Source organism: Mastomys coucha, unplaced genomic scaffold, assembly GCF_008632895.1.
Source record: "Mastomys coucha isolate ucsf_1 unplaced genomic scaffold, UCSF_Mcou_1 pScaffold23, whole genome shotgun sequence".
In the NCBI taxonomy this organism is placed as follows: Eukaryota; Metazoa; Chordata; class Mammalia; order Rodentia; family Muridae; genus Mastomys; species Mastomys coucha.
In genome coordinates, this window is record NW_022196906.1 from 84192698 (window position 1) to 84218193 (window position 25496).

General features: G+C 46.8%; 1 protein-coding gene across 1 annotated transcript in view; it reads right to left on the reverse strand.

The window, feature by feature from the left end:
• Positions 1–21507, reverse strand: part of Tbc1d2b (TBC1 domain family member 2B) — a 69552-nt gene extending 48045 nt beyond the window's left edge. Inside the window, exons 1-2 of the mRNA XM_031345654.1 lie at positions 21028–21507; positions 624–777 (exon numbers count right to left, since the gene is read on the reverse strand). Of these exons, the coding sequence (XP_031201514.1) occupies positions 624–777; positions 21028–21387 (514 nt within the window). The 5' untranslated portion in view covers positions 21388–21507. The remainder of the gene's footprint in view (positions 1–623; positions 778–21027) is intronic.
• Between the last annotated feature and the right edge of the window lie 3989 nt (positions 21508–25496).

The window sequence follows — 25496 nt, forward strand, 5'->3', positions numbered from 1 at the left end:
ACCCTATAGCCTTTGGAGGGGGAGAGTAGGAAAACAACCTCACCCTATAGCCTTTGGAGGGGGAGAGGTAGGTTAGAAAGATGGTTTGCACATAACTGACTCATTCTTTCTAGAGGGCTCAATACAATAAACAATTGTGAGAAGATCTTGGGGTTTAAATTTTGCTTTCCAAGAACAGGAACACATTCTCTCGGTGTAAAAGGCTAGGACTATAACAATGTCATGGACCTGCAATAAAACAGAACCAGCGCTTGGCTGTTTGGCCTTCCTAAGAGTACTAGAGGATAGCCAATGGGATGCTGTGAGCTTCCTCTCCTGGCACATTCAGATGCAAGCCTTCCGGAAGTGGGACCAAGCATGAATGGAGTGCGCTCCATCTTTAATTATGGTAGAAAGTGGGATAACTTCATAACCCTCATAGCCAAATACACTTGGCACCATCCTTGCTTGACTACACCCATGCCACTCAGTATTAGCTCTGTCCCTGGAGCTCTTGGCATTGTGGACTACAGACTGTGATTATTTTTCATTCTGCATTCCTTTTCACTCACTGCTGATTTGAGTCGCTGTGTCAAATGGCTACCCAGAAAGAGAAGATATGGCGCCCTCCACCTGTGTCTTACCTGTGGTATCTCTGGCCACAAGGCCCTTGGGAAAATCCCCTGGAGTTGGGGAAGTCCTGCTGTCACACTTCACCATGTCAAGGCTGTTGCAATATTCCCATCTTTTCTGCTGAAGCTCCTGTAGCCAATAAGTCATGAGCTCACGGTTAGGAGCCTAGGACGAGAGTGGGGAAGCCTTGTTAGAACCACCAGTAACACAAAGAGCTAGAGAGCTCCATGTATAAACTGTACATAGGAAGAGAGCGGCATTAAGAAGAGAGCAACTTGGTTGCCCAAGAGAACATAATGGTAAGACTCTCCTGTAGTGAAACCAGCCACATACTTCAGACACAGAACAAAGAGATGAAGCTGACCACAGCTGGCTAAACTTTGTTCTGCTGAGTCAGCCTGCTAGGCAGAAAAGTATTGTCCAGATGTGAACCCTAAGAGGTACAACATCGACCTGTAAGGCACAATATGCTTACTGGTGCAATGCTGGTGTGGTTGTGGGCACAGCTACCTACTTTTTGTTAGGATTTGAGGCTTGCTCCACAGGGTTGGGGAAACCTGTGCCTAGTATTATAAACCTAGTCAGCCCCCCCACCCCCACCCCCCCAGGCCTGAGGCACTCATAGGCCCTAGAGAGGAAATCACTACTATCGTTTTGCTAAATGGACATGTGTTAAATTGCCTTTCAAATACTTCTATGCATACCTGCAGATTAGTACTGTTCTCAGCCTTGGTCAGAGAACCTTCCCATAGCAGTTAATGAAGGAGCATAACTGGTCAAATTATCAAGAATTAGTGATGGCAGAGTTATCAGCCCTAAACAGGACATCTGTGTCACCCTCTGGCTCAGACAGTATCCTATGTTGAAGAGGGAGTGGAAAGATTAGATCGGTGGCAGTCACTTGCACAGTTTTTGAGACAGGGTTTTTCTATGTAGCCCAGGCTGGTCTGAACTTACTATGACCATACTGTCCCAACCTTCTAAATTCTGAGATTACATGTATGTCCACTGTACTCAGCTCAGAATGGCTAATATTTCATTTCATAGTACTGAGTATCAGCAAAGGTATAAAGCAAGGACAACTTTCATAAACTGTGTGGACCATACACAATAATCCAACTTTTTAAGAACAGCCTGGCAGCTCTATATGAAGTTAAAGGTCCAATCAGCCAGTGACAGCAAAGCCTCACTTCTCACACATGCCCAAGAGAAAGAAAAACAATGCAAGCGAAAGCTCGGATGTTAACATTTAGAGAGGCTTTATCCCCAGCTGCCAAAACCTGCCAACAACCAAAAATACATATCGTCTATAGAACGGGTAAACAGACTGCATAAGAAAACAAGCCGCATAACAAAAGGAGCAGAGCACCAAGAATACTATTGCATATTGCTCAGTGAAGGAAGCCAGGTCACAAAGGTCACATAGTCTGTTGTCAAACAACCAAAAGCAACAATAGGGGTTTCTAGGTTCGAGGGTGAAAGGGGAATTGACAACCAAGGGTAAACGCTGAGAAACAGGGGTCATGGACTTATCCTGTATCGCAACCATGATGGCAGTCATGATTCTACAAAGCTGCACATAAGACAGTGCTGGTCACACAGCTGCAGGCCACCCCACGCAAAGGAAAAATGCTATGTCACAACTGTGGGAACTTTGTCGATGCTGGCATATGGAGTACAGATGTCAGACACAGTGCTTCCCAGGTCCCAGGTCATGCATGTCTGTCTTAGTCAGGGTTTCCATTCCTGCACAAACATCATGACCAAGAAGCAAGCTTGGGAGGAAAGGGTTTATTCAGCTTACTTCCACATTGTTGTTAATCACCAGAGGAAGTCAGGACTGGAACTCAAGCAGGTTAGGAAGCAGGAGCTGACACAGAGGCCATGGGGAGATGTTCCTTACTGGCTTGCTTCCCCTGGCTTGCTCAGCCTGCTCTCTTATAGAACCCAAGACTTCCAGCCCAGTGATGGCACCACCCACAAGGGGCCCTACCGCCTAGATCACTAATTGAGAAAATGCCCCACAGCTGGATCTCATGGAGGCACTTCCCCAACTGAAACTCCCTTTTCTGTGATAACTCCAGCCTGTGTCAAGTTGACACAAAATCAGCCAGTACAATGTCTGACAGCAAGTAACAGGCCTAGAGGCCAAACTGCTACTCTCCAGAAACAACCTCCAGGCAGCAGGACTCCAGCCTCCAGGCAGCAGGACTCCAACCCAGGCTCTCTGGCACACCTGGCCCAAGGTAAAGAAAACCGTGTACTTTAGGATCTCTGAGCATTTAGGGGCAGTTCTTTCCACTCTCAGCCAAGCGTTTCTTTCACTCACTCATTCCACAACTTTCACTGAGTACCTGTCAGCTCCTGGGAGCTGGAGTCTGGCCCTTTAGGGAGAAAAGAAAGCCAGTCAGTTGTTTCCACAAAAGGTTGGGAGCTGAGAGAAAGGGCACAGGGTAAGGCATCGGCTCCAGGAGAAGGACCCTGGGCATGCAGCGCAGATAAAGCAAGGGGAAAGGAAGTCAAAGATTAGGACCCACCACCTGAAGGCTTGAAAGCTTCTGAATACAGTGTCTCAGACGAAGGCAACTTGGGAGGAAAGCTCTTATTTCGGCTTACAAGTCCTGGTCATAGTCTATCACCAAGGAGAGTCAGGGCAGGAACCTGGAGGCAGGGATGAAGCAGGGGCCCTGGGTGGGTACTACTTACAGGCCTGCTCCCCACGGTTTGTACAGCCTGCTTTCTAATAGAACTAGGACTGCCAGCCCAGGGGTGGTCTACTAGATACGAAAAACTGGGTTTGATTTAAAAAAGAAATCTAGAAATCAGGGCTAGGGCGATGGTTCAGGGGTAAAAACACTTGCTGTGTTAGCAAAGGGTCCAGAGTTTGACTCTCCAGAGCCCACCTGAAACCCATGTAAAAAGTGTGGCAGCTGCTTGCAAACCCATCACTCAGGAGACAGAGGGGAGCCTTTCCCAGAGAGAGCTGGGTTGCAAGGCTAGGTGCAATCAGTGCCCTCAGGTTACTGTGCCCCAGTAAACAAAAGAAGAGTGATCAAGAAAGACGTGTGATTCAACCCTAGGTCTCCACATGCTCACATGTGTGAACCTTCACAAGTGTGAATGTGCATACATCCATGCATATACACATGCTCACAGAAGTCTAGGAGTGAAATGGATCCCATGTGTCTGTCTGTGTCCACAGCGCTGCTGTCGGCTGTGGTCAGAGAAGCTTTTCTGCACAGCAGTAACTGAAAAGACAACCAATCCAAGCACTGAAAATAAATGCCCCCCAAAATGCAAAGCCACACATGGCATTTACCTTACCCCTTCCAAGGCTTGGGGAAGAAAGTAAAAGAAGGGTAGAGCCGGAAGAAGGGATGAAGGGTTAGTTACTCTTGTGTTGAGCCAAAAGCGCCGGTCTCACTGGATCTAAGAATTTGGTGTCTTGAACACAGATGAGAGGCAAATATGTGCCTGGTTTCTTAGGTTTGGTTGTTGCTGCTGTCTCAAGAATGATCAAATTCTCTAATTCAACTGGGGAGGCCCAGTCCAAACCAAACATCTTGGGCAACTACCTTAGTTGTCTCCTCTACAGTTGGATGGATGTGAGAGGTGAGGCAGATAAAGGTTTTGTGGGTACAATTGTGGCATGGCAGCCATGTAATGCCTCTAAGAGCCATGTAATGATATCAGAGAATGGAGCCTGGCATGCCTCATTCGGTTGAGGAGGAACTGTTCTTGACAGGTGTCTAAGAAGCACCATGTGATGCTTCAGCTGCTGCCACAAGTTCTTATGCCTAAGCCACTACAGTACTGAATGGAGAAACCCACTTACCCATAGATGAGTCAGGCCCTGGCTTTCTGTTTCTTCTCAAGGACCCCAGGGACTGCCTTTCCTCCAACCCAGACAGCTTTCCCTCAGTGCTCAAAATAACACTACACTCAATCATCTAATCCCAAGGTTGTTGATTTCAGCAGAAATTTCTTTTTTAAAATAAAAAAATTAGAAGTGTCAAAAGAATTTATTGGATATGTTATATGTCGACAGCCCAGATACGATGTATACTGCATAACACTTACTGGTCCCTTTGCCTCACTTAGACTTTTATGTCATTAACTATGCAAACCTTTTCAGCAGACCTCTCTTAAAGGCTCACCACAGTAGGACATACTACTGGGGAGCCTGGCTGAAGTATTATTACCAGCAAAGCCAGGGAGCTGGGCTTCATCTGTTAGCACAGTCTCTGCTTGTGACTGCTTCGCCTCAGTTGTTCACTCTCTGGGACTCCAGTCCTCCAGATGAGAATGTTCACCTATCGAAACTCTATGGGTTGGGAGTGTGCTTGTCTTGGAAGAAGGAGGGCCTGAGCTTGATCCCCAAGCCCACATTACAAAAAAGAGGAAGGAAAAGAACAAAGGAAGGTAGCAGCATCAGTGACATATGTTTATAATTCCAGTGCTGGAGAGGTAGAGCAAAGGGATCCCAGGGAATGCTGGGTAGACAGCCAAGGGATCCCAGGGAATGCTGGGTAGACAGCCAAGGGATCCCAGGGAATGCTGGGTAGACAGCCAAGGGATCTCAGGGAATGCTGGGTAGACAGCCAAGGGATCCCAGGGAATGCTGGGTAGACAGCCAAGGGATCCCAGGGAATGCTGGGTAGACAGCCAAGGGATCCCAGGGCTGCTAGTTAGATAGACATCAGCCTACTTCAGGCCAAGGAGAAACCTTGTCTCAAAAGCAAGCAAGCAAACAAACAAACACAAAAGAGAGAAAGTGGGTGTAGAAAGCACCCAAGAGTAACCGCTAACATTGTCCGCTGGCCTCTGTATGAATATACTCACATACACGCACACCCCTGAACATGTGATGCACGTCTCTGTCTCCCCACCCCCAAACTCAGTCTGTACATTTAGAAACTATAATAATTCTCTGACCCATGGCTCCATTCTTAAGAACTGACCCAAGACCTCCTAAAGATGAAAGGGGGACAATGCTGTTGCTAAGACACGTGGAAAAGAAATGTTTTCTTCTACCCAGCTAGTAAACAACTAGACACATGCTCATCAGGATGGACATAATGCTAAGCTGGTTGGAGGTGAGAAGAATATGTACTGCTAGCAAATCAAAATACATAGTTAAGTGTGTAAATGAGTATTTACGTAACAATACAAATCAAACTAGCAGAGAAAGGATTAACTATTGAATAATGGCACTGACAACCAGTCAAACATCTGGAAAGACATAAAATCAGCATGAATTATGACCTACATGAGAAACTTGTCATAGTGGAAAATTATTTCAAATTTGATTCAAGATTCAATAAATTAAATACAAATCACTAGATGAACAAGTTAGTGAACTTACTAAATTAACGAATGGGAAAAAATCTACTAAGTTACAAGAAAATGTCTACATAAATAAGATTATTTGTCTCCTTCTGCCTCTTGAGGTAAGAGTTCTACTGCATTTTTAAGGATCTGAAGGAAGGGTTGGGCTTACAGAGCCATGGAGCAGAGATCAATGGGGAAGGGTTTGGCAGAGCTTGGATAGCAAGCGGTTAGGTCCGCTCTGGACATAGCCCTATCCAGAAGTGAGCTGTGGTGCAGTGCATAAGAAAACCAAGCCACTCCTTTAGGACTGGGCCCTGAAGTGACAGCTAGAAGGACAGACTTCAAACTGCAAGCTACTAGCTGATTCCCCCCCACAGCTCTAGGGGGCTGTTCCAGGCTGAGTCACAGGGTCTCCCCCCACAGCTCTAGGGGGCTGCTCCAGGCTGAGTCACAGGGTCTCCCCTCAACAGCTCTAGGGGGCTGGCTCCAGGCTGAGTCACAGGGTTGAATTGCTCTCCTAGCAACATGGAAGGAATGTCCTCACATTTCTACTTTCTTGGAACAGAAAGTCTTTCTAAAGCCTCAATGTAAGTAAGCAAAGAAAATGTCCATGTGACTAAAAATGCCACAACTAAACTGAGAAGTCTGAAGATCTGATGTGGAGTCTAGGGCTGCCACTGCTCTGCGGGGAATCCATGCTCTGCCCAGACCTAGTGCCATTCTGTCTACCTCGAAAAGACCTTATTTTTCTGCAATTTTATGAAAGTGCATTTGACTCTCTGTCTCCCTCCCCCCTCTCAGACAGGATCTCACCAGGTAACCCTGGCTGCCCTGGAACTATGTAGGCCAGTCTAGACTCAAACTCAGAGATCCACTTACCTCTGCCTCCTGTGTGCTTAGCCTAAAAGTTCACTTTAGATTTCAGTCTTTTTATATTTATTTTATTTTGTATGTATGAGTGTGTGCCTGGAACCTGTGAGGATGAGAAAAGGGTGTCACACCCCCTGGAAGTGGAGTTATGGTTGTGAGTTGCCATGTGCGTGCTGGAAACTGAACCTGGGTTCTCTCCGAAAGCAATGAGTGCTCTTAGCCATGAAGAACTCTCTGGTTGCAAATTTAGACTTTAATATCAAGCAATAAGGCACACACATGCACGCACTCACATACATATACTCCCTCTTCCCCCCCCCTCCTGTGATGAATGTGGAAAACAAAGAAAATAAAGTGACTATAACTGCATCATCAGAAATGGTCCCTCCCAAAACTTTGGTGTACTTCCTTTGAATATTTTTCTACAAATACATACACCAATTTTCTTTAAAACAAAACAAAACTGTAATGAAGTACAGGCTCTCCAGCCTCCAGCCATCTCCATGTTAGTAATGTAACATTGTCAATAAAACAATTTTGTTCCACACAGTCATCTAACACTCATAATAATCTCCCCAAACAGCATCATCTACCTGCCTACCCACGGAGCCTGAGCATCCATACATCCCTGCCTGAGAGCTGGGTGAGGCTCACTTACCCAAGCCTGGGATGCCTCATTGAAATGGGGATCACAGTAGCATCCTGCTCGGGATGCTGTTCTGACTTGACAGGTGCTACCCTCATGGGGCACTGTGCTTACCCAGCTCTCTCGGCCATGCCTCACTCTGCCTAAGACAAACTCCATTCTCTGCACTTCAGCAGGAAACAGAAGTTCCTCTATGGCTTTTCTCAAACGCTGAAAGGCTGATGACCTTGAACAACACTGAAGTTTAACTTAAAACCCTATGACGGTGCTGGTTTTAGGGGCACACCAGAGGCCACGCACTCATCAACACACAGGGCCTCAGTTCTGGAGGACAGGCATGGTACCCTGATGCTGAGAGAGCAAGATTACCAGTCCATGAGGTGCTTTCACTGGATGCTTCCAACCACAGCTCTTCTCTAAGGACATGGTTCAAAAATAGAAATCAGCAGGGCTGTGGTTAAGAGCGTTTGTTCTTGTAGAGGACATGGTTCAATTCCCAGCACCCGCCCGCAAGGTCACACACAACCATTCATATTTCTAGTTCCAGGGAAATCCAACACCCAGTTCTGACATTGGAATGTGTGTGATACACAGATACACAAGCAGGCAAAAACACTCACACACATAAACAAATGTTTAAAAATAAGATAAAAAGAAAGGAAAAGCAGCAAGCAATCTTTAGATCACATTTAAACAAATGCTTCCACACAGGCCCTGGTGGGCCTGCTAATGACCTGACCAAGCTCTCAAACCATCCAAGTCTCTGCAGCAGGCCCTCCAACTGGATGGCTGCTACTAGGCTTCCCTTTCCAAAGGGAAACTCACCTGCCCGTACTACAGGACCATGTCCTTCCTCCTACACAATGGATGAGCAGGCCAGTTCTGCTTTCAGGACACCAACTCCCACCTAACTACCTCAACATCCCATGCCCCCTGCAGAGCCAACCTTTCATTTCTCCAAGGAGCTAGAGCTATTCGTGACAATGGCTTCGGATTTGCTTAAGAGACTGCACTCTGGCTTCCTCCTTAGGGGTCAGGTCCCACTGTATTTATAAGCTGTAGCAGCAAATTCAACAGCAACACAGAAGTAAGACAGAAGGACACACATACAGATGGGTTAAGTCTGTATGCTAGGAAGCTGCATAAACCACATCAAAGGTTTTACCCACAGTTCTTAAAGGCTGTAATGGCTGCTACCTCAAATCTTTTTTTTTTTTTTTTTTTTTGAGACAGGGTTTCTCTGTGTAACCCTGGCTGTCCTGGAACTCACTATGTAGAGCAGGTTGGCCTTGAACTCAGAAATCCACCTGCCTCTGTCTCCTAAGTGCTAGGATTAAAGGCGTGTGCCACCACTGCCTGGGCAAGAACTCAATTGTTAAACCTAAGAAAGGATATGCTCATTTCTAAGGAATGTCCAAGGTACTTTCCCCATAAGCAATAAAAATTGTAAGCCTGATAATACAAAACAAAATTAAGACGGATGGCAGACAACACCCCAAGTCTAATAGACTTCAGCTTCCAAGTTTTTCTTTTGAGTGTTTCACAATCATGCATGAGCCTAGAAACAATCTCAAGGGATCGTGCTCCATATTAATGGAAAAATACATGTTTCCTCTGTTAAGATTTTTGGACTTGTCTGAACCCCAGTGAGAGGCCAACGCAGCTAATACTGGGCCTCCTGCTACTCAGAAGACAAGATGCAAGTTTACAAATTCCACACTTCTAGGGAAAACAATAAATTCTCATTGGTTAAGTCTTTAAATTGCTCATAAAAATGAGCATTTTCACATATCTTATGAAAATAACCACTTGACCTCTAACCCAACTCCTCTTTGAGGGCTGGACTTTCCCGTGCTTCTGACTTACTCTGATGGGTGCCCAGCTGGACAGTGCTGCGCGCCTCCAGCGTCCGAGCCTTCTGCTTTTCACAGCAAATGCTTGTGCTAGCTTGGGCAGCCCATTTGCTAACACTAGACCAACAGAGAAGATTAGTAAGGCCCATGAAGGAATGGCAAGTCAACCTGTGAGGCACTCCATATTATAAAAAATCTTGAAGAGAAAAGCAGTTTCTTAAAGATCCTTTAACTTGGTACCATAGTAGATGGCAGCCAGGTACAGCGACTCGCAGCTGTAATCCTGACACTCAACTGAAGAGAGGCTAAGGCCAACATGGGCTTCGTGGTGAGTTTCAGGCCAGCCTGGGCTGCAGTGGGACCCTGCTGTGGGGGGATGGGGAGAGTGCTGGTGACTGACTTAGAAGAAAGTCCAGAAGCAAATCAGAAAAGAGGCGGAAAGTACGAAGGCATAGGTGCAGCAGACACGGCCAGCCTGCAAGGGGTTGTCAGAACCACCTCTCCTCTCAGGCTGCCCACCCAGGCAAGGTTCATGAGGATGCAGGCAAGGGCAAGGCCTATCCCTGGGCCTGCTCTTCCTCTCAGGAAACTGCAAAGCTTGTCAAATGCTTTCAGTTCCAGAGAAAGGGATCATGGGAAGCTTCCAAGTGACCAGAGACTTACATTCTGGTGGCTCTGCCACTGCAAAGTCAGCGAGGGCCAAGACAAGTAAGAACTCCTGTGGCCTCAGCCAGGGGCCTGCTGGACAGCCCTGCTCCTGCACTGCCTCCTCCCAGAGCATAGAAACCAGAATGCAAAGTCGATTGCAGCTGCAAACCACAGACTGCTAACCTGAGAATCAAGGGCTCACACTTCACTGTTTCCACCCACACAGTTCTGTTATATTTGCTTTACCATCAAAGGCCAGAGAAGGTAACCTCAGCCCATCCCCGGAACTCATGTAATGGAAGGGGTAACGGCTCTCCCAAGTTGCCCTGTGACATCTACACATGCATCATGGCCATTATCAAACAGTACCCCAAAGAACAGTTACGTGTGAACCACAAAGCAGAGAGGAGAAGCCAGAGATCTACAGCAGAAGGGCAGGTTGTCCACTGGAAATGCAGACTGTTGAGGCCTACACTGGCCTACTGGGCACGGCTGTGTCCCCAGGAGGGCAGGAACCCCACCACTGCACACAGCACCGGAGACCTGCTCTACATGGTCACTTCCAGGACCACTGTTCTGAGGAAGCCACATTTCTTCAAAGGACAGACATCTTGCTAGCATGTTTCCACTGGAACGGGACATGTGGGGGCTTGGTAAACTGTTAAGTTCCCTTCTTACGGTTAGAGGACTTGCTCTAGCCAAATGCCTGCTTCCTTTGGTAAACATTTTATCAAAAGGCGAAGGAGAGGGGTGGGGCACAGACCCATCACTGCTTTTGTTTGGTCAGCTCCCACTGGAAGTTTATAATCTCTACTGTCCATTTCCAAACTTCAGGCAATTAAGCTTCCTCAATTTATGTCCAACATAGTTAAATGACCAATTGTTGAGTATGTATAAAACTGTTAGAACATAAGCCTGATTTCCTAAGAATGGATTTACTGGGGAACAAGTATCCTCTAACAGCGTGGACCACTGTCTGCAGGAAAGTTTAGCTCTAAGACTAAGCCACAGTGGGAATCTGTTTCCTCAATGTGTTCTATGCAGGGGAAGGGCAGGCTTATCTCAGGGGACCTCTCTAGTTCTGACTTTGGGGCAATGGGCAGAGCACCAACACAGATTGACCTCCTCCAGACCACAGAGCCATTTAACGACAGTGCCCTGATCATATTCCAGTGTACACACAGGATAAGCGCCCCCTGAGGCCAGAGGTGATAGTCAACTCCAGCTGGACACCCACCAGGACCTGGCCCTATAAGGCCTGCCGGGTAAGTAGCTGGCTGCAATTACATTTAGAAAGCCAGGCCACCTTCCCTACACAGTCTTCCCAAACAGTGGAGAGCTGCAAAGGGAAATAAAACTGGGCTGGCTGCCTAGAAGTAATTCCTTTAATCCAAGATCAACATCCTGATAACACTGGCCGGCCCTCCTCCAGGCAGGAACACTTGGCTGGCTTGAGGCACTCTGCTTCAAGAAAGGCCCAGTGAAAGCAGAGGAGGCCAAAAGATCCACCTCCTGCAGCCCCCCAATTCCTGTTCTCCATACAATCTCTGCAAAAGTTAAGCCAAACTCGGGATAAAACCCCATTAGATGGTTTAGACTCTCATCTTCCTGGGGACATTTCTGCAGACCCAAGAGGTGCTAAGTCATCGGGCAGCTCCACCATTATACCAAAGCCCAAACTCTCCTGGCTCATCTTCTCCAGGGACTTTTCTTGATGAAATTAGACAGAGGCTGGGGAAATGGCTCAGTGTTAGGTAAGTGCCTGCTATGCTGGCATAAGGATCCTAGCACAGAAGTAAAAATCCTGGTCTGACGGTCTCCCTGGCCCTCTCCGATTCTTGTCTGGAGAAGGTCTCATAACTTACCAGTCGCAGGGCATTATCTGAACTCAGTGCTTCTGGTACAGGGGATTTACAGAAAACCATTCAGAAGTATCATCACTTCCCAACTCCCAATGACCAGACTGCAGGCACCCCACGGAAGCAAACTAAACCCAGCAGAGCCTTGGCCTGTGAGGATTTAGGGAAAATCCTACTCACATGTCTCTGGACACCAGAAGGCCAAATTCTTAATCAAAACTTCTTTCCTTTTTCTAGTCTGAGAATCATTTGTACATCAATAGGGTCCTCCCTTCCTTTTGGGAGGAACAGGGTTACTGTTTGTATTCCGTTCTAACTAGAGATGGGGAGGTTGCAACCAGTGGCTGATTGTTAAACGGTTCAAACAAGAGAGGCATCTTCCCCTTCAGATCCTTTGTCCAGGAGGAAATCAGTTATCAAGTACACTTGGTACTTCTCTTAGTTAATTTTCTACTGCTGTGACAAAATATCAAGACCAAGGCAACTTACCTTGGTAAAAGAGCAAAGCATTTAACTGGGGGCTCAGGGTTCAAAAGGGTAATAGAATCCATGGCCACCATGGAGGGGAGCATGGCAGCAGACAGGCAGGCATGGTACAGCAGCAGTAGTTGAGAGCATACATGCTAAGAAGATAACCTCGAGGCAGGGAGAGCTAACTTTGAAACCCTAAAGCCCATTCCCAGTGACACACCTCCTCCAACAAGGGCACATCTCCTGATCTCCCCCAAACACTTTCATCAACTGGGGACCAAGCACTAAAATATATGAGCCTATGGGAATCATTCTCATTCAAACCACCATAGTGACTCCTCTTTTTCTCAGGAGACAGCTTTCCTGGAAGAGTAAATGAACTGGCAGGGCAGGGCAGGTCCTCCCAAGCTATCACAATAGGTATTAGCATTCTTAGCCATGACAAAGCAAAGATACTTCAGAAACTACTGTTAGAGATATCTCCAATTCTACATTTATCTACTTTTTAAAAAGTTACATTTTCTATATTAGCATATCTTCATTGTATTATAAAAATCAAATGTTTCATTATGACTTTCATAATGTATGTGTGATGTATTTCCACCATCCCCCCATTATTCTTTTTAGTCCCACTGATTCCCTTCCTCTTCCCAAGTCATTCCCTTTCTACTTTCATGTTTCATGTTCCCTCTCATTCATATATACACATTTCATACATGTATGTCTACACACATATGTAATCTTGTATACACATATAATGTTTTAATTCTAGATTCTGCATTAGAGAGAACACGCAACATTTTTTCTTTCTAAGTCTAGGCTATTTTGCTTATTTTGCATTCTCTATATCAGCCCATTTTCCTGCAAACGACACAATTTAATTCTTCATGACTGAACAAAACCTCACTGTCTGTGACACATTTTCTTTATCCATTTATACACTTAACATTTAATTTTATAATGATGCCAGTAATGTCCCAGGTCCTGTCTAAGCACTTCCCAAAGTTAACTGACTATCATTGACTGCTAATGAAGAGGAAGCCATCATTGGCTAGAGTCTCTTGCTCAACAGCACACAGCAGGCAGATGAGGCAGGAATTCACCCATAAGAAGCCTGACTCCAGGGCCCAAGCTCTTAACAGGTTCCTTATTTTAGGAGAATTCCCCAACAAAACAACGGAATCCACGTATTCTGTGGCTAGCAGCTGTCAGAATCACTCATTTATCCTGCATGTGGAAGGGATGCCTTTCCTCCAGTGATCCTGGGGAATTAAAGAACAAACTGAACTGAGCCTGGAACACAGGTTTCCCAACACTCGATTTATAGTATTCTCCACTCTGTAACAAGACTGTTTAGAAAGGCCAGTGGGCAGATCAAGTGTAAGTCATCTGAAAAGACCCCGAATCAGGCTACTGGCAACAGAAGAGAGACACTCAGACTTCTGTTGCTAGTACTGTCATCTTTCTGGCTTGAGAGGTATTTGGGAGTTGACAGGAGGCTACATTATTACTTAGAGACAGCCTTCTCTACGGCTGTTACCTCCACAGTCCACCTCTGTTTATATGTTGTGGCAGAGGAATGGGAGACTGAGCTTCACATGTGAATGGCATCTCATTGGCGCAGAAATGCAACCCTGTACAACCCTTCAAGTTCTAGGATGTGCCAGTTTCATGTCCAATAGTGGTTGCTTCTCAGGGACTCAAGAATTACTCTTGGTTTTGCTGTTATTACACACCTGTGAGCATGGACTCATGTCTACCTTTACAGAATAAAGAATTCCTTCAGAGGAAGCCCCATGTTGGAAAGGGTGCATCCATGCTGAAGGAACCACGAATGTGTTCACTGTTCCCAAGATTGTTCTGTACACACTTGTGCACACACACACACACACACACACACACACACACACACACACACACACACACGATTGCAGGCTTTGATGAACCGAATTCCTCTGTCTTTAAAAGAAGATAAAAGGGCTGGGGATGTGGCTCAGTTGGTAGAGTGCTTCCTTAGCATGCATGAATCCTGGGGCTCAATCTCTAGCACTGCATAAACCAGATGTGGTGCACACCTATAACCCTACCACTTGAAAGAGAAGACAGGAGGATCTGAAGTTCAAGGCTATATATGAGCCCAAGGCCACCTTGGGCTACATGAGACCCTATGTCAAGGGAAGAAAAGAGGGAGTAAAGTGGGTTAAATGGAATTGTTTTGAAAGAGTGTAGTGGTTAGTAAGTTCTACCAGGTGACGGCCCAGCCAGAACGCATCATGTGTGAGGCAGAGTGAGCAGACTAAATCCTGTTCATACCCTGGGCATGGACTTCCCAGGCTCTCCAACTGTGAGAGCACATTTCAGATATTTATAAGCTACTTAGTGTATAGGATGTTGCAGCAGTCCACATGGATGAAGACAGCCAGCAGGGGGAAATAGTCATCAATCTCTGCTTAACATTCACTTCAGCTCTTAGGAGCAAAGGCCCAAATCCTGCCATAAGCCCAAGGAATTTAAGGGAACATGGCTGGGTCTAAATATGACCTTACTATGTGAGTCCTCCCTCAAGGCCAGATGCTGTTTATTTTCGTGTTGTCCAAGAGCAATAGAGTTTTAAAAAATGAATAATTGTAAACGGTTGGGAAAAAAAATCAGAAGAAAAATCTTTTGTCACATAAGAATATTATATGAATTATGGGAAATTGAAATTTTGGGAACCCAGCTACACCCAGCATAGATGGCATCTGGACTATAAGAGGTTAGAGTAATGACAGAGATGGCATGGCCTGTGCAGCCCCAAGTATTTATGATATGCCCCTTTCTGTAAAAACTTTGCCCTTGCTAGAACAGTGTCCCCAGAGTCCAAACTGTGGGCAGGAAAGACACCATAAACTCCCACATACAGGACTGACTGCAAACTCTCTCCTCTGGGGAAGGCTGAATCAGAATCCTGTGATATTTCCTGGCCTTTTACTGAATGGCGGCCACTCTCAGGACATGTGGCAAACATGTGTTAAAAAATCCGTACATTTGAGAGTTGATCACTTCTAGAGGGTCAGAGCTCACATCGATAGCAAGGGCTCAGTTTGCTATGCAACCATGAGGACCTGAGTTTGAAGTCCTAGCACGCATGTAAAGAGTTGGGCATGGCAGTGTATGACTGTAACCCTAATAGTCTGTGACTCTGTGTGTGTCTGTGAACATGTGCATGTGTTGGGGTGGGGGCAATACAAAAAGGCAGATCCCAAGAAGTTCTGGCTAGCTTCAGTGAGCAACCCTGCCTCAAGAGAACTGGCAGATAACAATAAAGATGCTCAAAATGTCCTCTGTTTGCATAAACACTCACATGCATATGCCATGCACACATACACACCACATATGCAAATGATGATGATGATGATGATGATGATGATACTGAGTGGCTTAAACAGAAATTTATTCTTCACAGTTCTGTTTTTTTGTTTGTTTGTTTGTTTTTTGAGACAGGGTTTCTCTGTATAGCCCTGGCTGTCTTGGAGCTCACTCTGTAGACCAGGCTGGCCTTGAACTCAGAAATCCGCCTGCCTCTGCTTCCCAAGTGCTGGGATTAAAGGTGTGTGCCACCATGCCCGGCTTTTCTTCACAGTTCTGAATGCCAAGACATCAGCGCCTGGCAAGGACATTATGAATCTGTGATCTGGCACTGCCTGTGTCTAACACACAATCAGTCTTCATTCAGCGTTTGAGGAAGGACACTTCTATGCTCTGACTTTACAGAGGCAAAAAATTATGTAGACCCCACATTCCAAATCCACAACACTTTGAGTCAAGGCTTCTACATATCAACTTTGAGAAAGATAATAAATATTCACTCAGTCTATAGCACAGAGCTACTTTATGCCAGGTACTGTTCTGAAAAGTTGGCAGAGAGCTAGACTGGTCGTGGCATGGTATATGAGAGGCAGGGAGACGGAAAGCTACTACTATCTTAGGAACTTGAACAGGTATGCCTGCCTTTAAGGAACTGACTTCCTGAGAAACCATAACAAATTATGAAAAGCCAAGATCCCACATCTTAAGATTTAAATAATGCTTCAAACCTTACACAGATGCCTGAGTGCGGAACAGCTTAGCAGAACCATTCAGCAAGGAGGATTGGTTTACCACATCTATTCTGTGTCGAGCATACTATGATTACCCACACCAACAAATGTTTGTCATTAAGCTAAGAGCCGTTCAGCTCCAGGAAATGGGCACTTCTCCCACAAAATGGGGCTGAAGGGTAGGGATGCATAGTTGTTCAGTTACGTATGATTCGGAATCCAACAGGCAATACACACATGTCCACGTGAGCACCAAATGCTTACAAGAAAGGGAGAACACGGAGGGGAACTCATTTGTGGCCACTCTGATGATGTATCCTGCTCCAAGGACTGTAGCGATCAGCTGGGGCAGGGTCATCCTAACTTTATCCACATCCAGTCACATGCTTTCTTATCTCCAAATACCAGTTCAAATCTAGAAATATCTTTAAGCCTCTGGTCCCAGGATAGTTGGAAAAGAAGCCTCTTGCACCCTGTACACCTACACAGGAAGCGCCTGTCTCTTCCAGGTTCTGCAGCAGCTTCTTTTTTAAGCTAAAAGCTAAAGTGCTTCCAGCTCGCAGAACCCAACAGGACAATGTTCTAGGCACTCGCTGCATTACAAGGACTGAGTGAAGGTGGAAGCCACTGCACTTCACCTAACCCAAAACAAGACAGAACCCAAAGTCTGGAAAGAGATTTGCCAAAGCAGATAATAGGACTTAGACACTCCCTGTTCCCAGAGACTCTGCTTTCAGATGGTCTGAGTCTAGCCTTGTGATCTCAGGCAAATCCTAGCCCCTTCTCAGGCCTCTTTCCCCTCATCTGTAAAATAGGGGCTCTGGACCAGATCCCTGACTTTAAGAATAGAGGAGTTTACCAAGAAATTCCAGTCTCAGCTTTCATTAGGACTTACGCAGTCAGGCATTTTGAAAAAGCCCAACAAAACCACAGTTTCTCCCGAGAAGGCGGCAAGACGCTTAAAATAAGAAACACATGATGATACACAATAAGCAAATCACTGATTTTCTTCTCTTTTTAACTCATTCTTTTCAGAAGAAATGGCACATGCAGTTATATGCAGACTTGAACTGGAGCAGGGATAAGTCCTCACCGGCTCTTTGGAAACCATGGTCTCCCATGGCTTATGTGTTAAGCATCCGTGCTCATGGGAATCAGATCACATGAGACGGATGATGACTGCTCTTTTCCAGCTTTTCCAATGTAACATTTTTACTTCGGCAGCTCAGAAGGAACTACTGTGCCCTGAAGTTCTCCTTGTGTGTACATGTATGTATGTACGTGCCTGTGTGTGTGTGTTTGTATGTGAGTATGTGAGAGACAGAGACAGAGATTACTGATATTGGGTGTCTTCCTCAGCTTATGTTTTGAGATAGGGTCTCTCAGTGTGCCTGGAGCTCACCAGTTGACTACACTGCTTAGCCAGGGAGCTCCAGGGATCCTGTTTCTCTCCAGCAGGATTAGAGGTACATTAATACCATGCCCAGCTTTTACTTGGGTGCTGGGGATCGAATTTAGGTCCTCTTAAGCAGTTCTTCCCAGTCTCTTAAAATTCACCTACGGAACCAAGCCACCCCGACTCTGAGGCCTGCCTCTCAGCTGCCCTTCTCTGTGGGAAAGCCTTGCCTTTTTCCATCCCCACCACTCCTGTCAGGCCAACACCCTAATTTTCCATATGAGACTGTCTTGCAGGAGGGCTGGAGAAATTGCTCTGAGGTTAAGAGTACTTGCTTCCCTTGTAGAGGACCAGGGTTCAGTTCCAAGCACCTCCCTGGTGCTTCACAATGGTCTGTAACTCTGCTTCCAAGAGATCGGATTAAGTCTTCCAGTCTCCACAGGCACGGCACACACACACACACACACACACACACACACACACACACGGCACACTTCCATAAATGTAGGCATAAAATAAAAATAAGTTTTTTTAAAAAAGTTCTGCATGAATATTCACCAAGCCTGTGAAATTCTGAATGAAAATCAGGTGGGTCAGTAACTCATATGAACATGTCCCCCTGCCCCTCTTAAAAAGGCAAAACAAAACACTATCAGGGGCCAGAGAGAAGGGTAATAGGTTAAGAGCACTTGCTTTTACAGAGGTGACAGGTTCAGTTCTCAGCACTCAAACAGCAGCTCACAACAGTAATTAGCTCCAGTTTTCAGGTTATCTTCTCTGGCCCCTGCAGGATCCAGGACACAGACATATACTCATATGTGTAAAATAAAAATAAAAAAAAGTTTAAATCTAAGCTGGGTGTGGTGGCACACACCCTTAACCTCAGCTTTCAGGAGGCAGAGGCACCTAAAACTGTGAGTTTAAGGCTGGCCAGGGCTACAGAAGGATACCCTGGTACAGCTCAGACCCAGTCTCCGGTGAAAAGCCTTGCAGAACCAGAGTAGAAGCCCCGGAATATCCATCCCTTTCCATCTCCCTATCTTCTTATTAGAGTTATCACCACCCTGAAACCAGAGCTTGTCACTGTGAGGTAGCTCCCCAACTCCCTGCAGAGCACAGCACAGATCCTCAAGGTGTACGGATGATACTTCATATGAACTTCTTAATCCTTACGTAAAAGGTATTGTTCTATAACTTAATTCACGCTCAGTTTTCCATTTGTGACGGACATACAGATTGACACACACAACCCTGATTTCCTCTTTATCACCCATAACATTCCATTATATGACCGACACCAGCCCGCAACTCCCGAAACAGGGAAATGCTGCCCCAGGACTGGTGGCTACTGCCAAGCCTCCAATACTCAGTCTCTCTGGGGAAGCCTCCCATAAGCCACCCCTCCCACCTTTTTTCCCAAGAAGCAAGCAAGCAGCCAGAGTGGGCACTGCTGGAGCATCCCTGACCTCTCTAGAGGGGGCTCTGATAAATTATTTCCAAGGGCCCTGCTATCACCTGCCTCTGGCTTAGCACTATTGTAAGTACTACCCAATTAACATTTACTTCAACAGACTTTACCCTATATTTGGCCTGCTGTTTTAGATGTCGTCCAGGTAGTGCTCACAATGTGCCATCCATTTTCCATAACATTTTCTGGAGCCCTCGCTGCTATCCAAGGGGGAAGGTAAAATTCACATTAGACCAAAGCAGGAACTCCACAGAGAAGTGATAAAATGTGTCCAATACACATGGTTGATTACTCAGTTCAAATCCACCCAAGTCCAAAGCCATACGTTAAACACTGTAACTTCACTTAGGCAGCTGCTGCCTTTGTTTAGATGCTTTTAAAAATAAAAGAACCTTTTAAAAATGAAAGAACTCGAAGGGAGAGAGGTAGGGAGAGAGTCCTAAAGTTATCTGAGATAATCCGAAACAGGAAGCCCAGTTTTCTTTTTTAACAAGCAATTCCACCGGAAATTCACCAGTGTCCACATGTACACAGAGGGCAAGCATCTGCTTCTGACCAAACTCCCTGTGGACACTCTGGGAGCCGGTCCCAAGTTTACACAGACACTGAATTACCGCAAGTTGAACTGCAGGCCTGCTTGGCTTCCTTTAGAGAAACATTTTATGCATCTGCTCAGAGGGTGTGTGTGTGTGCCCAAAACACCACGTCTCCCCTCACCCCCACCCCGTCAGACCCTGCTGAGTCGACAAAGCTCTAAGAAATGGCTTAAGCGAACAGCTCCAGCTGCTGTGGTCTGCGGGGCTCAGGAACAGTTGCATGCTCACAAGGCCACTCTCCACTTGGCCAGCTTGGAGAGGGCTGCTGCTTCCAGCCCAGCCCTGTTGCTCTGGAGAAAGCCCAGCTAGCAATACGGAAGGGAAGCCAGAAAGAGGGAGGGTGGAGACTCGGAATCAAGCAGGGAGCAAGGCCCAGAGTGAGAGGCAGCCCAGCTCTAGGCCAGGGTCCAGCCCCTGGGGTGCTCCACACGGGACATTTCCTAGGAGATGTCAAGGTCTAGGCCTTAAGAACTCCCCGCAACTCCCGCAACATAGATGCTGACCCAGGACTGGTGGCTACCGCCAAGCCTCCAATACTCAATCTCTCTGGGGAAGCCTCCCATAAGCCACCCCTCCCACCTTTTTTCCCAAGAAGCAAGAAAGCAGCCAGAGTGGGCACTGCTGGAGCATCCCTGACCTCTCTAGAGGGGGCTCTGATAAATTATTTCCAAGGGCCCTGCTATCACCTGCCTCTGGCTATAGCACTAAATGTACCACATTTACTGAACACTTTAGAGCAGAAACCACTTAATCCCAATACCCCTATATTACTGTTGTCCCCATTTTACAGAGCAGGTAGCTGAAGTAATGAAGGGTCACTCAAGGTCACAGAAAGAGTTATAAAGGCAGGGATGGAGGGTGGAAGCCTGGAACTGTGAGAGGGGTTCTCAGAGCATCTAAGGGGTCACCACGTGTACACGAGAGGGAACTGAGGAAAGGCGTATCGGGAGATAATGGGTCAAAGTGTCAAAAGATTAGCCGGGTAACACCCCCCCCCCCCCCCAAACACTGCCTCTGCCTCACAGTCCAAGCACAGGTAAAGGGCAAAAGATAAGAATGAGGAAGGAATCAGAGTAGGCAGTGGCGAAGAGAGGCTTGGACAGGACAGGAGGAGGCCTTTGGGACAAGGAAGGAAGGTGGAGGGGGACATCTGCAGGTGGGACACGAGTGGGCACCGGGGCGCGATCGATCGTCCCACCTTGAGCACGGTGACGGCACCGGCGCTGTGCACCTGGAAGTGCGTGGGCGGGTCGGCTCCCGGCTCCGCAGCCTCATCGCGGCCCTGGTAGCTGAAGCAGGCGTCGGCGATGTCCAGGTGGCCGAGCGGCAGAGCGTCCTGCGGGCTCTTGAAGTAGTAGAGGTAGCAGCGGCGCGAGTCAAACACGAACCAGCGGCTGCGGTAGCCGCGCAGCGGGCCCTTGCCCGAGAGCTTCTGCAGGTAGCCGCACAGCCGCGAGGGCTCCCGTCCCGCCACCGCCCCAGCCTCCGAGCCAGTTCCCGGCACCGCTCCCTCAGCACCACTGCAGCTCTCCTCCGCGCCGTCCCCGTCCCCCGGCATAGCCCGCCGCCGGCGCCCGCGCCCGCGCCCCGCTCCTCTGGGCCGCCGCCGCCGCAGCGCCCACCTCCCCGCGCCGCGCCCTCCGCAGGGCCGTGGCGCGCTGAGCAGCCTGGGACTTGTAGTCCCACCCCCGCCGCGCCCCCGCAGCGTGGGGAGCCTGAGTTCCTTAGCGATCCAAGCCAGCTCCACCCGACCTCTGCTCATTTTATTTTGGGCGTTCAAGGTCCGCCCTCTCCCGGGAAGCAGAGTTCTGTTTGTTTATGCGAGCGTGGATTCCACGAGAGGGTTTCTCAAAAACCAAAAAACCAAAAAACCAAAAAACTATAGAAAGTCCACTTAACACTGCCTCGAATTCCGAATAAGCTTTGATTTTAAAATCTATGTCCAGCCAGTCATAGGCTCATACTATGAAAATGAGGGCGCCTGTTGCCTGGTACAGAGTAGGTGTTCGGTAAATATTTGTAGAGTCTGTGAATGGAAGCCAAAGTATTTACTGCCTCCCAACATCCTGGTTTGTTCACTGAATGAAAAAAAAAATATTTATGGCAGGCGTTCTGTGTGGGATTCAAACATTGGAGACTTGGCAGTGACTTCCTGGCCTCATGGAGACTATATTCTAATAAAGCAGCACAATAATTCACATTTTAAAAGGCAAGCAAATAGAAATTGTTTTGCTGCACAAATGCTCTTATGACCTGTAAATATGGATTGCCGCTTAAAATATTACCACTGCTGGTTTGTCGTCTTGACCCAAGCTACAGCCCTTTGGGAAGAAGAAATTTTAATTTTTTTAAAAAAGAAAGCCTCCATAGATTGGCCTGTAGGCAAGTCTGGGGGGGGGGTGCATTTTCTTGATTAATGATTGATGTGGGAGGGTCCAGCTCAGTGTGGGCGGTGCCACCCCTGAGCAGGTGGTCCTGGATGAAGTAAGAAAGCAGGCTGCGGAAACTGTGAAGGGCAGGTCATGAGAGGCAGGCTGGGAGGTTCCTGCCTTGAGTTTCTGCTCTGACTTCTCTCAGTGATGGACTATGATTTGTAAAGTGAAAAACAAACAAACAAACAAAAAACCCAACAACAAAAACCCATTTCTTCCCAAATTGCTTTTGGTCTTGGTTCTTTATCACAGCAGTAGAAACCCTAACTAAAACATCACTTACCAGGGACTACTTGAGGGTGTCCGGAACTTAGGCCTAGGCTGGTATTGAGCCTTGGACAGCTTCCTGCCTCCACCTCCAAACTGATAGGATTATAGGAATGTGCGAGCCCTGCCCAGCTTCCCAGTACTTCCTGTGTTAACTTATCTGAACCCTCAGAACAGCCTCACAAGGTGATTTTAAGTGCTTAACAAAACAAAATAAGTAAAAGGATGGAGTCTGTAAAGGAAGAATGTAATGATGAAGACCAAAATCAAAATTAAACATCATGTCCATACCTTTACCCTCAAAAAGACCCTTTAGGTTTTTCTCTTTCAGTTGCCCAGAGTTGCCATGGAGACATAGTAATGCTCAGGAAATCACAGCCGGGGACTGGAGAAATAGACCAACAACAACAACAACAACAACAACACACACACACAGAAAAGACAAGGACACCAAAGTGGACTGCGCATTTGAAGTCAGGCTATCTAACTTCCTTTTGCTGCAGTCTTTTATTTACTGCCATTGTTGTTATTGTCACTGGATCAGAGCCATTAGTGTTGCTTCTTCCTCAGTAAGCAGATCCTGAGAGGGAAATCCATCAGTCCTGCTCCTCTACAAGCACAGTAGACTAGAGACTTCCACGCTTTGTGCCACGTGGGTTGCCCCAGGGAGTGAGGGGAACCAAGTTCAATTTGAGCCTCACTCTGTGGATACAAGGGCCTATGACTAATTGGCTTGTGGAGAAGGCCGTCAGGATAGCGTATGACTTCGAAATGCTACGGAAAGGGGAAGAGCGGGGGGGGGGGGGGGGGGGGGGGGAGTTGATCTGGGCAGGTGAGATGTGAGAGGCAGAAGGATACAGCTCATCTCAGCTCAGTCAGTGCGTTGTGAGAAAGCGGGGGCTACCACTGAATTATGGCCTTAGAGGACAGATTCAGGCTTTGCAGATGACACTTGGAAATAGATGTCTGGCAAATATAGAGATAGCATCATTCTTGGGCAGAGGGAGGGAGCCTAGGAGGCTGTCTGGGCTGGCAGGCTGGACCAGGTAGACAGTGCCAGGCAAGGGATCCCAAGCTGGTCACAGCCTGACTCTGCTGCGCCTGAATTCCCTGCACATTCACATTGGATGTGACTAGAACCCCACGTTGGTGCTGCAGGGCCCTGCCTTCATCCTTTTGCAGACTTCATCTTATGTCATAGTAAACACACTGAAACGCTCTCATGCCCCAGAGTAAATATCAACACAATTTGGTTATAAAAATGTTTAAAGATTGGGGCTGGAGAGATGGCTTAGTGAGATGGTTCTTAAAATGCAGGACCCATGTGAACATGTCATTTGACTTCCAAAGGGGTCACGGCCCACAGGTTGAGAACCACTTGGTAGTTTTACTATAGGCGTCCCAGATTTGATTCCTGGCACCAACATGGCTCACAACCATCTGGAATTCCAATTCCAGGGCATCTGATACCCCTCTGTGGGCATTGCAAGCACATGGCTCATGTAGTTACATCCAGAAAACACAAATATGAAATTAAAAAGTTCTATGAAAGATCCACAATTTTTTTTTGATATTTCATGATGATGAGTTGCTTATTTTAATTTCCTTTTTGATTTTTTAAAAGAGATTTGTTTATTTTATTTTATGTGTATATGTGTTCTGCCTGCACGTATGTATGTGAATACCACTGTGTGCCAGGTGCTGGGAGACATCAGAAGAGGGTATTGCATCTGTAACTCCTGGAGCAGGAGTTACAAATGATTGTGAGCCACCACATGGGTGCTGGGAACAGAATGCTGATCTTTTGCAAGAGCATCAAGTGGTCTTAACTGTCAGTTATTTCTCCAGTCCCTGGCTGTCATTTCCTGAGCATTACTAAGTCTCCATGACAATTCTGGCCAACTGAAAGAGAAAAACCTAAAGGGTCTTTTTGAGGGTAAAGGTATAGACATAATGTTTAATTTTGATTTTGGTCTTCGTTGTGGATTTTTGAAATCGATACATTCCTGTTTTTTTTCTGTCTTTTGCTGGGCAGGGCAGCTTCTCTCTATGAAGCCCAGGCTAGCCTAGACCTTTTGCTTTTGCCTTTTTGCCTTCCAAGTGCTGCCATTACAGACATCTACCAACACAACTGCTATTTTTTTTTTTTTTTAAACTGTAGATATTTCACCAGTCCCTCAAAAGACAGCATACCTGGACACTGAGCCTATAGTCTCTAAGGGATAAAATGACTTTGTCCCTGCCTGGCTATGGCCAAGTCAAATGTGGCTCTTTCAGGAGGCTGAGATCCCAGTGTCAATGTAAAGAGCCATCTTGGCAGGGGTCCCAGGAAAGTCTGGATTCCCCTGAGCAAGGGGAAATGCCCAAGCCTTTGCAATCAACTCAAATTCAACTTGACCCTGCCCATTCCTCTACCCCGCCCATTCTCTAAGGTCACTCTAGGCTGCCACTCATTTCATGCCCTCCCTACCCCCTGCTAGGTTTATTTCATCTCTGCACCTCTTTTTACATTCAATTTGGACACTTTTTTTTTTTTACAAGGTTATGTAAAGAGCAAACCAAGCAACCATAGCTTCAGTTTTTCTCATTTTGAATGTGGAGTCAGAGGGCCTGTCATCTGTGACATGTGAGTCCCTCCTGGACAGCTTCTTGAAACCCAGTGACCAGGAGGAAGTAACCACCCAGAAGGAAGTAACCACTGTTGACCGAAAAGAGGAAATTTGGGGAATAAACTTACTCACACAAGGCTAGTCCCTGGGCAAACCCCCAGGGAACATACATCCTGGGGTTCATCAGCTAGCCAGTTTCTCCTGTGAAAGTACAGCAGGCCCAGAAGCTGTAGAGAACCCTCAAACTACATGCGGCCTAGTTCTCACCTGTATAGCAAGTCCTCAGTACAGGACCCCAGTTTCCACTTATATAGCAAGTCCCCTGACTAGGACCTCAGCTCCCACCCATATCCAGGAAA